This window comes from Platalea leucorodia (genome assembly GCF_965183815.1).
Source record: "Platalea leucorodia genome assembly, chromosome: 13".
NCBI lineage: Eukaryota > Metazoa > Chordata > Aves > Pelecaniformes > Threskiornithidae > Platalea > Platalea leucorodia.
In genome coordinates this window covers 6,054,353-6,072,398 of record NC_138835.1, presented here as the reverse complement: position 1 = coordinate 6,072,398, position 18,046 = coordinate 6,054,353, and the positions used below count along the sequence as shown (strand labels likewise).

General features: G+C 39.5%; 1 protein-coding gene across 5 annotated transcripts; it reads left to right on the top strand.

Moving 5' to 3' along the window:
• Nucleotides 1-2,193: 2,193 nt before the first annotated feature.
• Nucleotides 2,194-16,770, top strand: STX16 (syntaxin 16). 5 transcript variants are annotated; one of them, XR_014229665.1, is made up of 9 exons: nucleotides 2,194-2,433; nucleotides 7,384-7,491; nucleotides 8,722-8,862; nucleotides 9,419-9,581; nucleotides 10,523-10,614; nucleotides 11,782-11,925; nucleotides 12,463-12,543; nucleotides 14,072-14,270; nucleotides 14,814-14,889. XR_014229665.1 is itself a non-coding variant. In XM_082326051.1 (8 exons), exons 1-8 carry the CDS (start codon nucleotides 2,299-2,301, stop codon nucleotides 14,916-14,918), a joined length of 915 nt encoding a protein of 304 aa, XP_082182177.1. In that variant the 5' UTR covers nucleotides 2,194-2,298; the 3' UTR covers nucleotides 14,919-16,770. The 5 variants fall into 5 exon arrangements, 4 of the variants coding, with proteins under 4 accessions (XP_082182177.1, XP_082182175.1, XP_082182176.1 ...); XM_082326051.1 differs by lacking the exon at nucleotides 14,072-14,270 and having other exon boundaries at nucleotides 2,194-2,379; nucleotides 14,814-16,770; XM_082326049.1 differs by lacking the exon at nucleotides 14,072-14,270 and having other exon boundaries at nucleotides 14,814-16,770.
• Nucleotides 16,771-18,046: the final 1,276 nt, after the last annotated feature.

Sequence of the window (18,046 nt, the reverse complement as noted above, 5' to 3'; positions counted from 1 at the left end):
TATGATTTGTTCCACTTGGATGAGAATTTCTATCTCCATGCATTCATTTCCTCTATGTACATTTCCACTATATATTATGTATTCATTTGAGTCCTGCCTCTCTCCCTTTCATCACCCCTACCTCTTCTCTCCCTTCATCTCCTGGTATGTATGCCTGAAGAACATTTTGCTATTTGTTTTAATTTCCTTTGCGAGGTCTAACTCGGCTTTGCTTCTGGCACATTTCCCTTTATGCCTACACTTCCTAACTTCTAAGATGTAGTTTTCTTTGATTAATCCTTTTTTCCATTCCTTCTATGCCCTTTGCTTATTCCTAATGTCCACTTTGAAGTGGTTATTCACCAAGTTAGGTCTGGACCCCTTCTTTACAGAGTTTTATCCCTCTGTGTACAAGTCCCAAATACTTTTATACCCTCAGCTTAAATTCCAAGCCTACCCAACATTCAAACCTTCTTAAGCTGTCAAAAATCAGGAAGTAAAAGACATTAATTGCTGGCATATACCAACTTCCAGCACATTACGCTTCCCATTGGGTTCACGTTCACCATCCCACTGTGTGAGATATTCCAACTGGTTTTCTCCGTGCATGCACCCAGAGCTAAAAGATCATGGGGAGACCGCTGATGGCAGGAGAAATTCCTCTCGACCTACAGCCACAGCAGCAGTGCCAAGAGAAGGCTGGAAGGTCATTAGCTGAAACTGTTCTCCTAGAATAAAAAATTGTTACAGTAGATTAAAAATTAGCATGAAGAAATGAAGTACGTACATATATGTTTAAAGCTTCTGTCAGGCAGCCAAAATGAAAACAGATTTCACCAGACCGCAAAAAATGAAACGCATGCGTTAGTCCTTGTATGACTGGAGCTTATTTCCTTGCTAAATTCCAAATTTCGGTTCTCTCCCGCTGAGGCAGAAGGGCTGCTCAAGAAAACTCCCCAAATGTCTTATAATAGCAAAGGAATACTTTTTTCTATTTCTCACTGTACAAGTTTGCCCAGGCGGTTAGATAAAACGGGGTAACATTTCCAGAAAATGTGGTTGTGATTATAATCACTGTTCCTACCATATGTGTAAATACTAGTTGTTTTGTTTTGGGGTTTTTTTTGAGAGTTTAAGCTAGGTAGTCTCCTGACAACCAGCATGCAGCAGCTGTCCGGGCCGTGCCGGGCAGTGGCTGCTGCTGTTTCCACAAGGGACGCGTTGGATGTCCCCGGGGCGCGGGCGCGAGGTGCAGAGCTGGCATGGGGTGCGCAGCGGGGAGCCTGAGCCCCGCCTCGCGTCACCTCGGTCCCGCGCAGGGGGGACCCAGACCGGCCTGACAGAGCGGCAGGGAAAACATCGTTTCAGTTCACCTTATTAAGAAGCCTCTTTCAGAAAGTCAAACTCAATATTGCCATTTTAAACGGCTTTTTCATTTTTTGGGGAAGATCCCGATTTTTGAATGGTTGGAGCCAGCAAAAAGAGCTGTGCAAGGTTTTTTGGAAAACAGAAAATTCACTGAAAGGAAAATGGGGGGAAGGTGGGTGGAAGAAAAAAAATAAATGGAAAAAGAGAAGCCGTCAAACCAAAATGGCCTTACTACAGTATTTTGCTTTGAACCAAACATGTGCCTTTTGAGGACGATTTGAGGATGCCTCACAGCAGTGAGAAGGAGCAAGTTAACCGAAAAAGCTATGGAAACGTTGGGGCTTCTCTGTACGAAGCCCTTTTGCCCAGCTTCCCCGCCCGGGAAAGGCAGGGCTCCAGCCCAGCGCCAGCGAGGGAGCCGGGACAGGTGTGGAGACGCAGAGGCTGCCATTTCTGAGAGGCCCACACCTGGCTGGCATCACGGGCACCCACGCGTGGCACTAACGTCCCCACGCCCCCGCTAAGGCCGGGAGAGGCGGAGGGCTGGGGTCCGTCCGCCCTGAGGGGGTCCCACACCCGTTTGGCTTGGACGTGGGGTTTTGCTGCCCACCCGGGCCCCAGGAGGGCCGGAACGTTGGTGCGGCGGCCGGCGGGCCCGGACGGAGCGGCGCGGCGGGAGGCGGGCGGGGCGGAAGGCGCTGAGCGATGCACAACGCGGAAGTGAGCCGGGCCGCGGCTGGGGCTGCGCTCGGATCCGGGGGGGATGGATGGGGCCGGCGGCCGGGGGGGCCCGGCGCTGGGGCTCTCCGCCCGGGCCCTCTGAGCGGCCAGCGGGCGTCGCCGGGGGCGGCCGCCGTCTCTGCCCGCGGGCCCCGGGCTGAGCTAGGGCCGAGGGGCCCGGCAGCGAGGCGCCGAGCGGCCCCGGGGCGAGGGGCCCTGGGGCGGTAGGCCATGGCCACCCGGCGTCTAACGGACGCGTTCTTGTTGTTGCGGAACAACGCGGTGCAGAGCCGGCAGCTGCTGGCCGAGCAAGTGAGTAGTTACGGCTCCTCCAGCCCTCTGAGTTCACGTAGCATGGCTGCTGCGGTGAGTCTCCTCCCTTCATCCTTCTGTACCTTGCTGCGCCTGGGCTGCCAGGCAGCCCTGCCGTGTGCCCCGCTCCCCCCGTCTGCCCCTCCAGCCTTCCCGGCCCCCTCACCTGCCCCGCCTCTCCCTACCTCCCTTTCTCTGAGCCCTCTCCTCAAAACCCCGCCGTCCTCTGTACTCTCTCCCTCTCCCCCTCCCTCCCCACCTCGTTGATCCCTTTTTCCTACTACTTCACGTAAAACGAATAGAAGAGATCTGTCTTTGTGCCAATCACGTCTCTATTCACTTCATGAATAATAGAGTTATTGTTCTAATAACTTCATGTTAGCACTGACATGAGGTTTTTCATCCACTGTGCTTTTTGATGTCTCCTTTCCCCAAAGAAAAAAATCCAAGTTATTTCATAGAGCAGAACTCTTCTATTCACTTCAGTGTGGGCACTGTTAAATACACTAGTGTAGATTATTCTCATTGCTTGAATTTTTTCCATAATTTGCTCTGATGTCCATTGCCCTCTTTTTATTTTTTTTTTCCCCAAATACAAATAATATTGAAAGTCATCTGTGAGAGAGAGGAGTCAGTAGATTCTAGCATGAGTCCTCATTACGGAAACTTCAAAAAGCCATTTGTTCAGTGGCAGTTTATGTGGCTTTTTCTAAGTTTTGAGCTAGTCAGACTGTGATGGACTGCTTGGCAGTTCAGCTCTACTGAGGTTTTTACGCTTTGTGTTCAAACTTATCATTTATTTGTAATAGTCACCAGTAAATATCTGCTGGCAGTCTCATCATTCTAAATTGCTTTGCATTAATGCATTTTTGTTAGGAAAAGCAGTACTTCGTGTTGCAAATTTTATTTCAACTGATGAGTTGCTCTTGAATGGTCTTTGTTCATTGTTAACTTTATTACACCTGTGTCTAACAAGCTATGTATTAAATTGCATTTGCAGAACAGGAAATGTCAATAGTAATGTGTATTATACATGTTTAATTTGGCACTGCATTTAGTTCTTGTTAACTTTTTTTGCCAATACCAATATAGCTTTTTTAGATCCTTGGATTTTGTAAAATATCACATAGAAAAGTTAATGATAGTTTAAACTTGCATACAGACTACTGAGCAGTGACACTACACTTTTACTCAGCAGTAAGTGCAATAACGCTTAGCACTTGCATAAAATGTTTATTTACACTCTTAACATTAATTGAAGCTATTTTCTAGGGTGCTCATTCAAATGTACTCAAAGTTAATAGTGATTGGAAATTGTCGCTCTTGTGCAGTGGATGAAGTTAGTCAATGGATCAGTTTTGATCCTGGTGGACAGTTGGGAGTTCCGTAGTTACTCAAGACAAGCCTACTGTTTTAGCAGGAAGTGTAAAGGTGGTAGCATGAGCTATTTGCCTTCCATCTTTCTAAGGTGTCGATCACTGTCAGAGTTGCAGCTAATTACCTTTTCTTTTGGGTGATATCCCCAGAACAGAGCTGCTGCATGTCAGCAGGGCAGTGTTGCAAACTGTAGCTCATACTACTTTGGCTTACCTTAGTTCACTCTCCGGGCTTCTTCTAAAGAAATCCTTTACTACGAGAGCTCTCTGTCAAAAATTGCATTTTGCCCTGGAAGATGCCTTCTCATGTGGACAGTCAACCACTTCTTAAACTCAGATAATCCAAGTAGCATTCTTAACAGTATAGTCCTATTTCAAAAGCTTGGTATAGGATAAAAGAGATCATTAGTTGAAGCCTGCTGCTTTGTTAAACCACAAGTATTTTGTCCTTGTTTTGGATCTGATGTGCTTGCTTTATTAATCTTTCAGTGAAATATCCTGTTGCTCGCACACACCCTCTACAGTACAAAGGCTGATGAATAGAGAAGGTGCAGATGCGTTGCAGATACTAGCCTTTTGTATTTTTTCAGATGCATATAGGATTAACGTTGCCTGAAACTAGAACATAATTGAAGTGTGTACATAAGTGAGTGTATACTACATTTGCTTTTGCTTTTTGTCTTTTGCTGTCTGTTTTATCCTGTGATAACTGGGGTGCTTGTCAATAAATGTCTTACTAAAGCTTCTATGTGCATCCTCCAATCATGATCAAACCTTCTAACTCACCAGTGGATGTTGAATACTGCAGTCAAATTGCCCTTGCTGTCACACTTCAATATATTCTATTGCAGTTTCTCTACTTGAAATTTTAGTAACTAGAAACTTCACTGTGCGGTTACTTTGGAAAACAAACCAAGCTCTTAACATGATCTCTTATGCTCTTGCTGTTTACCAAGCAACTGAAAAATTTTTTTAAAAAGTTTGTGCATCAAGCAAAATGCTGACTTAAAAAGTACAATATCATGATGTATTTACTGAATAGTTGTGTTTTAAAAGCCAGTTTGTTTTGTTCTTGGTAAACCACCATGCTTAAAAAATAAACTAGTATTTTCTCGACTGACCATACCCTGTATCTGTCCTATGTCTCTTTTTTTCCCTTTTATCTTTTGCTGTCTCTAACTGGATGGGGCTGATGGGATCCACAAATCACTTCAGGAGCTGGATGAGGTATTGTTTTTCTCATTTTATTCTGCCATGGTGCATCAAGTGTACATCATTGAGCTAAAATGTTCCTTTCTTTATTCTGCTTGTTTGTTAAATTTCATTATATAGGATGAGGTGTCTCCATGTACAGCAGAAGGACAAGGCTGCATAGAGAAAACAAGCGTTTTGTGTTATAATGTTACATTGTTAATAGATACATGTATAAACTAGTCTGACTTATTGTGTACACATGGGATATGGCGACTTTGTACAATGAGACTGTTAACTATTTTTTATGCTATGCATAAATTGTACAAACTTTATTGGTCAGGAAATAATGTCAGGGATAAAAGACAGGCTTTCAGGAAAGAATTGCCCAGGAAGGAAGAGGGATTGTTTTAAAAAAGGGGAGGGGGTGGGGAACCACAAAGCTTTCCAGGCCTGATAAAGGAAAATTAGAAATTTGGGAGAAACTAGAAAGCGAGGTTTTTGTACGAAATCTTTCCCTGAGAACAACCAGCGGAGTAATTAGGTATGTTTCAAGTGGTATCACTGATGATGGTCTCCAGTAAAGGAAGATTATTTTATTGCTGAAGTTACAAAGCCTGGTTCAACTGGCAACAAGACCTATATTTGTCTTCCAATTCCATCCGTTCCCCTGCCTTCCTCTCAGAGGAGGAAGATGACTGGAAGCATCTATGGCCCAAGTGCTAAATGTTGCTCTGTGGCCCTGCACACTGTTAGGTGTGTATCATACTCAGCCTTAAACTGGAGAATCATAGGCGTGCTTGTTGGAATGAACCTCTGGAGATCTTGTAGTTTGAGCTCCTGCTCAAAACAGGACTATTGGCAATCTGTATAGGGTTGTGCCTGACTTTGTTTAACCAAGTCTTGAAAACCTTCAAGAACAGAGATACCGCACTTTCTCTGGACACCTCATCCAACACTGTGCCATGTAGAAATAGGTTTCTTTGTACTTGCACTATAGCACTGAGTCTATTTACGTGAGTTTCTAAACCCTACCAAGAAAAATCTTCTGATCTGTTTAAAGGTCGGTAGTACTAATACTGTCCTTAACAAAATAATTCTTATTGAGGGTGAACAGCACATTTTACTGGTAATGATATCAAAGCAGAAAAACAAATCTGTACCTGTATATTCAAGATCAGACCATGACTTTTGATTTCTGCCAAACGGAGCTTTAAAAAAACCAACCAAACAAAACCAAAACAAACACACCGCACATTATCTTCTTATTCCTTCATAGTTGTCATATTTTAAGCTTTCTTGAGGTTGAAATTATTCAACCTGCATCCAAAAAGTATTATTTAAAAAATAAGGTTCTGATAGATTTATCACAGGCATTTTGTGACTCTCAAAAATACTTTTAATGAGTTATGTGGGTTTTTTTTCCTAAGACTTTTTAATATTTCAAACCTACAAATTGGATTCTATTCCCAAAAATAGTCTCCAAAAAGTATATCATACCCTTCTGCAACTGCAACTGTGCTGCTATACATCAGTGTGCATCAGTCTCCAGTAATATAAACCCCTGATTTGTTGCACCTGAGCTATTCAGATTATGACTATTAATTATGATAAAGGGTTTCTTTTACTCCTTCCCTATCTCCAGCCCTCCTGTGGACCTGTGGAAAGCTGTGTATAAGCTGGATGGCACATTGTCTTATTTACTCTCTCAAACTCTGGAATTTTCTAGAGGATTATTCCACCCATTTTCCTGCAAGTTTTCCTCAGACCATATAGCTGAAGCAGCAAGCATGTATCATTGTGATATAGGGAAGTGTGGATTGGTCACTGCCTTGGCTATTTTTGTTTAGCACCTTTTAATTTCTGTTAAATAAATAATTTAACAATTCCAGTTGCATGTGAGTTTGCAAGAGTGTTTGTTCTTCAGCTGCCTAGTAGGTGGGTGCCTGGCTAAATACAACATTGTTTGAGAACAATCACGGGATACTGTTTTTATTTCTTGGAGATATAATAAACATTTTTCCATGGAGATTTTCCCAAATGAGATTTTTCAGACTTGCTTGGCCCCATATAAACCATGCTACACCATTGATTAGGGATCCCTTGACTGTGAATCGTTGTCTAATACGAATGTACCAACATGAGAATTACTTGGAATTCTCACTGTAATACCATATTTTCTCCTTGAAAATCTGCTAAGAATTTATTCTAAGGGTAACTTTCATGTTTCAGATCCTGTAGGAAGTGGGAGGATGCAGGTCATTAGCATATAGGGACAAATCGGGAGATGTGGAGCTTGATCATACCTGCATCATGCGCACACACATTTTTGAGGTTAATTTTTGTGGGAAGGTATACATGCAGTTTTTCCTAATGCTTGAGGATTTGGATCTAACTTGAGTAAAACTAATTTTCTGTCTTTTCTTATCTTCTGTAGCTTGCTGATGATCGTATGGCACTGGTATCGGGAATAAGTTTAGATCCTGAAGCAGCAATTGGAGTAACAAAACGCTTACCTCCCAAATGGGTTGATGGAGCAGACGAAGTAAGTCGTGTGGCAAATCCAACACAGAGTTTGATTTCTCATGTAGGGATTTATTAGTGTTGTCAGTTACGTTCTCAATGCTCTAAGTTTTACAACACAAGTAGTATTAGACAAAAGACTAAAATGAGTGTGTTTTCTAAATTGACATCCTTGTTTAGAGGAAAATATCAGGCAAGCTTTGACTTATTATCTTGAGGGATATATTGCAAGTGAAATAAAGGAAGATTGTCTAGAGCCAGAAATTCTGGAAGACTGGGTTTGCATTATCAGTGGGAGCCCAGTATTAACAGTGCACTGGGACCATTAGGATAGACATGCTATAACTGAGCGTTTAGACTTGAGACTGCAGGAAGGTCCTGAAGCTCTTAGCAAAGCAAAGGTGTTCTCAGTTTGAAACTTAGAAAGAAGGGTACCAAAAAATTAGCACTTTCAGTAGACTCTGAACCCATTGAGGGGTCCAGTTGAATAGACCCTCAAATGGTGGAGAATAGCAGTTTAGTATTTGAAAACAGAAAGTGTTAGTGTCTTGTAGCAGGAGATTTTTTCCCGCCTATGAAGTACTGATGCCTTGCAAGTCATGGAAATATTTGGACAAATGCGAGGGAATGATTCTGGACACATCCAGTTAAAAACCTTTTCCAGTATTTGGAGTGTGAAGCTATTCTTGACTTTCAGAAAATATTTTAAAATGTACTCTCAGAACACATGTTGGGTCACCAGTACTCTGTGCGTACAGAACCCATTGTGCAGAAAGGTGATCGGTCTCCTTTTTACTATGATAATAATTATCCTTACAGATTTATTTTTAATGACTTGTTTGAAAGCATGCCATTTAACTTCTACTGTTAAGTTCAGGCTATTCGATGTTTGACAAGAGTTGAAGGGGTGACCTGAATTTTCATTTATATTTTTGGAAGTTAGCTAAACCTTCTTACTATGATATTAATTATATAATGATAAAAATATTATTCCAACCTAATGAAGCATATTTGAAAGCAGCAGTCTTGCCTAAGATTAGCAACAGTAGGTTTAAAAAGTAGCAAACTCAGTATATGAGAGAATTCAGTTACTTCTTAGTCAGCTTTTTATGTGTTTTATTTTAATGATCTTTGGTCTGCTTTCTATGTTATCTAGATTTCTTTCAATGATTTTTGTCTAGCATTTGTCAGAACCTTTTCCTATGAAACATTAGTCACTTCCCTTTCTTCATTGTTGGGTCTTCTGTTTTAGATTCAGTATGATATTGCCAGGGTTAAACAGAAGATGAAAGAATTAGCCAGTCTTCATGATAAACATCTAAACAGACCAACACTGGATGACAGCAGTGAAGAAGAACGGGCAATAGAAATAACAACCCAAGAGATCACACAGGTACAGACTGCTTTCAGTTCTAAACCTGCAGTTTCATGTGTCTGTAATGCATCCTGACGAGGCAGTCGTTTCCTTTGAGTAAAGCATTTCTTTTGTAATCGGTATTAGAGCCAGCCAGAAGTCCTGGGCTCTAGGCTTGCTACTGCACTCACTGTCTCAGTGAACTTCTCAACGAGTCACTTAACCTCCCTGTTCTTTTACTTACCTGTTTGCTTTTCTACTTGGAATAGGATTGGGAGGCTTAATCAAATCACATTTACAGATATCTCAGAGAAATACATATATATATTCTAAGGCTTCCGGTCCAAGCAGTTATAATGAAGCAAGTGTCTTTGGTCAGAAGTAGTTGTGTTACTGTGCTACCCTGTTAGGTTTAAGTTGTTTGTTCATCTATGTTCCGTGTTTCCATACCTTTTTAAACATTGCACTGGGCAATAAGAAATTAATTTTAAAAATCTAGAAATCAAAATATTAGTCTTCCATTTGGAACTTTCACAATGTGATATTTAAAGTGTGTGTTGCTCTATGTTTTTTACTAATGGAATTGTTTTCGCAGTTATTTCACAGATGTCAGAGAGCAGTCCAGGTCTTGCAGAGCAGGTCACGGAGTTGTACAGAACAAGAAGCACGTGTTCTCAGGAATGTAGTGTCTTCCTTAGCACAGTCCCTTCAGGACCTATCCACCAACTTTAGGCATGCACAGTCTGACTATCTCAAACGTAAGCATAAGAGATATGGTAATACATGGGCACCTTCTGTGGAAAGCACTAATTAAGGTGTGCTTATTTTCTTGGTTGGGAAAACTGAAGCACAGAAGGGTTAAGTGATGCACACAGGCCTACCAGAAGTATATTAGAGTGGAGGTTAGAACTTGGGAGTTTCTGGTTTACAGCCCATGTTCAAACTGCTTTATTCTACATCTCTTTCATATTGCTAAAGGAGAAATTTCATGGTTAAATACATCAACAAAAGCAGTGTATTTCATTCATCCACATTTTTAATGCATCATTGTTTCTCAAATTGTGGTCTGCAAAGCTACTTCTGTTACACTGGTGAAGCAGCCACTGTTCTTCAGACACGATAACCTGCTGTTGATTGGTAGTCTGTGATAGATAAAACTTTAAAAGGTAGTCTGTAATAAATTAAAATTCTGCATCCATAAACAGATCAGAAGTGGAATATCCTCTGTTTAAAACTCTAAAATTGTGTGCAATTCTATTTTCAGCTAAGTCAGATTATTTTAATCTTGGAAGAAGCAACAAAAATTTGATCTTCAAATTTAATACTGATATAATATTTCTTCCTCCCATGGTATAAATGGCACAGGTGGAACTTAAGATCACAGTTCAGACAAGGGGTGTTCCTAAGAGATTTTGTTAGAAAATAGCCTAGAGTGATCACACTTCAAGGCTCTTAACTTCATGGAACATAATGACTTAAAATCACTGATGTAATCACTGTCTTGCAAGTCTGGTTGAATTTGTTATGCTTTGTTAAATAGTAAGCTTGTGTGACAGTTAAAATTTAGATACTGCTATTGATGTCATTTATTAGCCAGATTTTCTTTCTTGTGCTTTTCTATCTGGTGCTTCAGACCTTACTCTTACTCTGATTTTAGTGTGCGTAAACATTATGCTCAAACATAGTTTGTCTCTTACAGGCATGAAGAATAGAGAAGAAAGATCCAAACACTTCTTTGACACCTCAGTCCCACTGATGGATGATGGGGAGGATGATACACTTTACGATAGAGTAAGTTGTTATTACACAAATTCAATCCGAACAAACTTTTAATGTACCTTTAATTTTAGTATGAAACTATCAAAATGGTATGCAATGAGCACCAAGCTACATGGAAATACTGTTTCTGCAGATTTCTGGGATGCATTTTCCTAATTAGTATCGCTGTTGTGATGTTAAGATGATTGTGCCATCAGCCTCAGTGTTGCAGTGTAAGGGAACTCAGTTTGACTACTGAATTCTCCTTACATGACTCTCAGGGACTAGTAGGTCTGTAAACAGAGTGCTGCCCTTTGTCATACCGCCTTTCTGGGCAGATACAAGAGTAATTGTTAGAAAACTGTGTGATTCTGAGTTTGGGTGGAAGGTGGCACTCTTTAAAGTGAACTTGAAAGTGTAACTGAAGATTTTCAGTATTACAAATTGTTGCAAATAATGGTGTAATGATTTGTTTCTGCGCAGTTAAGTTGTTATGTTGTAGAGCTGTACCAGACCCACTTCTTTGTTTTACTTTGTTGTGGAGTTTGGGGATGCTGCGTTTCTAAGCAATGGTGGGATCTCTTCTATTGTGTCCTGTCTAATAGTGCCGCAGAATACTCTTAACTGTAATGCTTAATATTTAACTGAGAACTTACTGAAAAAGTCAAGGCAGCTTTTCAGCTAATCTTGTGTATAAGAGATTTTTCATTTATCTCTAAATAAGAGTGATGGGGAAAGGATAGTGTTCAGTTGTGAATGGCCTTGGGAGACAAAACCAGTAAGTCTCTGTAGTTTATAAAAAAATCAGAATTGCTGCTGTTTCTTTACACATTGGTATTATGGGACTTTCTGTAATGCTGATCAATCAGCAGATATCCCATAACTACTAGACACTTGCATGTATTGGTTTTATACACCAATAAAAACATTGTTTTAGGACAGATCTTATTTTAAAAAGTTGTTGGTGTGTTTGGACAGGATGCAAAATTTACATTTTTCTCTGCTCGAACTATAAATAGCTGGCCAAGTTATTTTAGTGCTCCTGAAACTGTTTTTAAAATACAATAAATTTTTTTTTCTTGCATACTTGTCTACTAAGAAAATTCCAAAAGGACTGTTGTGTTATGAAATCTTATAATTCTTTATAGTGTTTTCATGTTGTTAATGTTCGTTCAACATCTAAATCTTTTATTTCAACAGGGTTTTACAGATGACCAGCTAGCACTGGTGGAGCAAAACACATTAATGGTGGAAGAGCGGGAACGAGAAATCCGTCAGATTGTACAGTCAATCTCCGATCTCAATGAAATATTTAGAGACCTGGGAGCAATGATAGTAGAACAGGTACATTGACACCACAGTGTTAGTAAGAAATGGGAGATTCCATGTAGTGTTAAGACTTCCAGACTCTTCCTGTTGTAACGTCCTGTTTTCATGTGCTTCTTGCTTTTCCTAACTTACCTCTTCAGGCTAAGGTTTCTCTGCTTGAAATCTGCCAGAAGATGAGTTAGTGAAAATAAATAAATAAATAAAAATTCAACTGGTTATGGGTGTTAGACTAAAAAAACCATAGAATGCCAAAGTTCTGTTGGTTATTTCTCCCTGAGATTCAGTTTAGGTTAAATGTGTCAGCTAAAAGCACCTGAACTGGAAGTAGGGTGAATATTGAGGGATGGGATGTGAGATGGTGACGGAGCTGCCATTGAGCAAGGAGGTCATTTAATGAAGTCCCAACTAGTTCTTCTGTAAAAGTTCATAGTTTATATAGTTCATTAGCTGTTTGCTGTGAGTGTTGTTAATTACACTGCTGCTCATAATAATAATTGCTTTATGAAGTTCATTTAGGTTCAATTGGTTGCTCATTCTCTCCACTTTGTTTAGGGAACTGTTCTAGATAGAATTGACTACAATGTCGAACAGTCATGTATGAAAACTGAAGAGGGTCTAAAACAACTACATAAGGTAAGCTGACAGAATACTTAAGCTGCTTTGCATATCTAATAATCTTTCATAATTTAATAGCCCTTAAGTTATTCAGACATTTTTCAATCGGACATTGTCCCTTTTAGAAAAGATTGCTGTACAGTATAAAACATGCAACTGTACTGTAGTAGGAGCTTTCCATATAACTTCTGTTAATGTCACGCTTGATGCCTAGTGTTAATTTCTTAAATAAGTTTCTGGGCATCCAAGGAATGTGCTTTGATCTTTATATTGCTGACCTGGTGGGACCTATCTGCAATTCCTTCCCTGTTTGGAGAGCCCAGCTCTTGTGAAATAGGACTGGTTATTGGGTACCCCACTATAGATTTCAGTCAGTTGATATATCCTAGTTTGAAAACATTATCTCAATAGTGTAAGCAGCAAGAATAATTTTAATGTTTTCTCTTACCGTCTGACACTTGTTAGAAGTTAGGTCCAACCTTATGCTTTTAATGTGAAGCTTTTACTATGAACATCTGAAAAGTTTGAATTGGCAGCAGAACACACAGTTTTATGGTTGTTTTGTTTTGTTGGCTTTTTTGTTTTGTTTTGATTTTAAGCTAAGTTCTGACTTGTCGGCTCAGTTCAGTCCTTCCATTGCTGGAAATAAAGTAGAATGAGAGATTTATGCAAAAGCCTCTGCAGTAAAATATTCTGTTTTGGAAATGTGGACATCTTACTACTACACACTCTACTTCTTCCTGTTATGGTAGACTTCTAATACATGGACAGCAAAAAAGTGCCATTTGAGGAAAAGCAAAATAAATTGGTTATAGGTTTATTCTTGGTACATGTAAAAGTAAATTGGAGATTGCTAAAATAAGGCACTGACCATTGGTGAACAAGGCTTAAAGTAATTGCAAGCAATTTGCACAAACTGAACTGGAAATAAATTAATCAGTTGGAAACAATGCTCTTTCTAGTCTAGTGGTAGTTAGTGAATTGTCAGCAAACCCCTGCTTGGATTGCTGACTAGAGTATGGATTTTTGATGCAATATATACCTCTTTTCAGTACAGCATAGGAATTTTTTGACCTGTCAGGGTAGACATACGCACAGGTCTGAATAATAATATCAAACACAGATAGCTTGCTGTTTCTAATACTGTTGGTAGCTTTGTTCTGATTGAATATCTGTGATGTCAATTTTCTTTTCTGTTTTAATTGGCATAATTATTACAAACTGCTGAGACAGCACTTTTACAGAAATTGCATTAATTCACCGCAGAATTCTGGTGATATGAATCACTAGTTACCAATTCCTGCTTCACATGAAAATTGGAATCAGTTGTGATACTTTGTCAGGCTTTGATACTTAAAGCCTGATTAAGTAAATAATCACAGTGGTTGCATGTTACATAGTTTCAGGTCAAAAATGCCTCTTTAGCAGATCTGGTAGTCATTACTTTCCAGGGACTATAAAGAAGAAGAATTAACATCTTTTTCCCTTTAAATTTTAAAGGTTTATTAATTTAAAAAGAATTAAATGCAAGTTTTGTTTTGTTTAGCTTCTATTAGCAGACTTTCATTTGGCTTTTGGAGAGTTTTCTCCACGTTGCCTCCTTTTAATTCCCCTGGGAAAAAGAGGAAAGGGATGAGAAAATGTGGTTAGAAGAAAGAAGGAATGAAGCAGAAAACTGAGAACCAAATCAAAAAGAAAGCTTTCAGTTCTAATTGACATTAAATGAAAATGCACAGCTGAATCAGGTACAACAAAAATGCCTATTAAAAAATGAAGTTTTGTTGTGAATTTTAATGTCCTTCAAATATAATACAGGAATCTTGTATCAGCAAAATGAGTTAAAACATCTTACCAACTTCTACTGTTCAGACGTTCGCATACCCAGTTGCCTGATCTTGTTTCCATGGTCTTCATAGCGAAGTGTTCTTCCAAATGAAGTATCATTCTTCGTGTAGCTCGTGTGTCCTGCGGAGGCATAGGGCCCTCTCAAGGACTGCTGAAAAGAAGTCACAGTAAGGTTGCTTAGCTGACATGAGGATGCATTCTTCTTCAGAGTCTGCTGCTTAATACAGATAAATGTGCCTTCAGCGTACACTTACCTTCGCTGAAGTCTGTGGTGCAGACCAGAGTTATTTTGTGGGAGTTGCTTGCAATATACATTGTATGAAATGTCAGGTTACCAAAGAACAGTTCTGAGATACGTGTACTTCACCTGTACTAAACAAGAGTCTGTACTTTGTAGCTTTGCAGAAATCTAAGTATTAACTTTTTCTTTTCTGTTTCTATAGGCCGAGCAATATCAAAAGAAGAATCGGAAGATGCTTGTTATTTTAATTTTGTTTGTTATAGTAATTGTCCTTATTGTTGTTCTTATTGGTGTAAAGTCACACTAGGTTTCACTTCATTTTCTCATTTTTGGAGTTTATGTGAACTTTTTTCCCCAATGTGAATGGATGGACCTGCACTCCCGAAAGCTGCCTTTGAATGTATAAGCCCTTGTGGTGCAAAGTCTGTGCAATGTTTCTGTAGAATTCTTCAAAGTTTGGTGATCTGTGAGGTGTTTGTAAGGATTATATGGAAAATGTCAGGAAATTTGATGCTCCCACACAAATAATTTGGCGCTCTATGCAAAGGTATTTGGAAACAGTACTTAAAAATAATTACAAAATTGACGTTTACCAGTGAGTACAGTAATTAGTGTGTTTCTGTGAAAAAAAAGATGTTGTCTTCTGTACCCTTATTTCACAATTGTTACAGGCTTCAAATGGAAACCATGTTACTGAGTCATGGGACTAGATTACAAAATTGATCTAGATGTAAAATATGTTGAGGCATAAAAATGTTTGACTTCATCTCCTTTCTTCCAGACTCAAAAACTCCGAAGAACAGGATAGACAGCTAAAAAAGAAAGCTTTTAGCAACCAGAATGTAATCCAACCCCTGTGATCTTAATTTAGATATTGCACCATTACTAAGAATCAGAGTAGTACTTGATCTTGTAAATAACAAGATTTAATCACTGGCATAATTTAACACATTTAGTTAATTAAAAAATTTTCTGAGCTTGAGTAATCATGGGAAAGTTTTTCCTCACCAGAATGATCATATATATTTTTTTCACATATGTTTTTTTAGTTTAAAGTACAGACATCACATTAAAGCAGTGGTGAAGTTAAACCTAAAAATAGAGATTCTCCTTTTGGCTTTCTACTCCATCTGACCTGCTGTAGTGGGTCTCAGATGTTTCAAACTTTAGTTGTTGTATAAGCTGTTTATTTTACAGTGCATCTGTCCGTATGTGTTATGGGGGGTTTTTTTGTATAAGAAGTGACTTCACTACAGTATATATTACATCCATTTTCCCTGACAGAAGAGTATTTCTTTCAAATGCCTGCCTGGAAGAGGACACGTTTATGGTATTTTACTGACCATAAGAGATGTCATGCAAGTGACATGTTACTAGGCCTTCAGTAGAGAATTTGGGTTTTTTTTTTTCACTATTTTTTTCAGTGGAAAACTTTGCTGTAGGCCTTAAAAGAGAAATTAGGGAAACATCTTAAGTTACAGAATACTCATGATTTAATTCAGGCCTGAAGTGGTGTGCAATTGTAGAGGCCTTGCCTTAATATTTTTAATATGGCTTTTCCCCAAAGGGACTGTAGCTTATTTCCTTCATTTTCTGACTGATACAGTGCTCCCCATAAACTTGCAGAGATGCTCTGCTCAAAGCCCCTGAAGTGCAGTTTCGTAATACTATGATATTAATGTTGCATATGTTCCCTGCCCTGAGTTTATCTTTACTGTGTACTAAGGAGCACTTAAGATGTGGCTTTAAACTGACTTGGTGCAGGAACAGACCTGAAAGCAAAGACTACAAAGATGTGAAAGCCTTGGCTTTTTGTGTGGCTTATTGTGAAAAGCTTTGTGTCACTCGTTACCTCTAGACAAAGGGGATGTCAGACTTCCAAAACTGCCCGTTCAAACCCTTGATTAAATTCATAAAGTAAATTGGTAAAAGAAAGAATGATGCTTGTAGCTGGATGTGCAGCTCCCCTGTTCTGGTAATAGATCTTTTCAATGATCGTGAGTAAAACTACTGTCTCCCTAGTGTGCTGTCTACATCGGTTGGTGTGAAGCAGCATATTGCTATAATTTAATATACTGTATTTGCAACCTCCTCTCTAACATGAGATCGTGTTATTTATTTCTGTCTTGACTGGTGCTTTTGACATTTTATCATGGCTGATGAATTCAAAGAAGTAATAAAACACTTCCAACCTAATTGGGTAATTATTCATTTTTTTTAAAAGTATAAACTGAAACATACTTGTGTGATGTTAATGCGTCTCTATATATTCTTCATAATTAAATGAAAGCAGCAGTGACATGAAATATCTTTAAAAAAAAAAGTAACTTTCTGTAGCACAACGTAACTTGCATTGTCAAGAGTTATTTCCCATGAGTTATGCCTATGGTATTTTAACTCCGCTGAAGTAACTGGCTACATATTTTCTATCCAAATTCTGTAAAAGGAAATGTATTTTTAATATGCATTGGACAAGAGGTTAAACCCAGATGTCAACTGTCCTGTGTAACTTGAGCTGGAATTTATTGAAACTGATTATATCAAGGAAAAAAACAAAAACCAAAAAAGAACCCAAAACACAACAACAGGCTTCTAAGTCATTGCAGGTGTCTAGCTTATTAGGAGTCAGTCTAAATAACTATCAGCAGCTAAATCAAACCCTGATGCTGTGCTTTGTAAGAATCTCTCTGCATGGCATGTTACAGAAGGGGTAGCGTCTGTGCCGTTGGGCAGCGAAAGCCCAAAAAAGGCACTGCAGCTGAGGAGTAGCTTGGCTTTAGCAGTGGCTGCTGCCTGCTCAGGTGTTAGAGGAGCAAGAGCTGCCTGAACCTACTGACTGTGCTTCTGTCCAGCCCCGTAATCGCATCTGTATTCTGCTGCAGAGAAAGCTGGTCCGCTCCGTTCGGCAGATGCGGCCTCTTCATGGTTGCTGGATTCTCCTTGGCCTGTACTGACCCCCTGCCTCCTTGCAAAGGAGCAGAGCAGCACTGCTAGGGCATCTCCCAAGAACCCGTGGCTCCTCAGCTGGTGGCAGTCACCTGTAAAGCTGTTGGCTTGTACAGAGTTTCTCCATTAAAGTGCGTGCAAGCGTGCAAAAATGAGCTGCTACTCCGTGTTACCTGAAGTTAATTCTAGTGATATGTGAAAATGACAGTATTAAAAGCACTGTAATAGCAGATTTATTTCTACTGCAAGCCGCCTCTAGAAACTGAAAAGTAAAACGGAAGAATTAGTTTCTTGCTTGGTGATTTTTGAAATGTGCTAAAAATTTGAATGAATATAATGGATGCAGTGTTCAGTGAGGCTGCCTAGACTGTACTGATTTAAGGTTTGCTTTTATGAAACACTTACCACAACACAAAGGAGTCTTATCAAAGTTTCCTTAAATCCTTGGAAACTTTGCTTTTGGTGCAGCCTTGCAAAATGTCAGTTCTT

Bases quoted from the DNA above. Each gene is read 5' to 3' on its own strand.
- STX16 (XM_082326049.1), top strand. From the start codon at position 2,299: ATGGCCACCCGGCGTCTAACGGACGCGTTCTTGTTGTTGCGGAACAAC. The intron at 9,582-10,522 runs GTAAGCATAAGA...TGTCTCTTACAG, and splicing joins ACAGTCTGACTATCTCAAAC to GCATGAAGAATAGAGAAGAA. The intron at 10,615-11,781 runs GTAAGTTGTTAT...TTATTTCAACAG, and splicing joins ATGATACACTTTACGATAGA to GGTTTTACAGATGACCAGCT.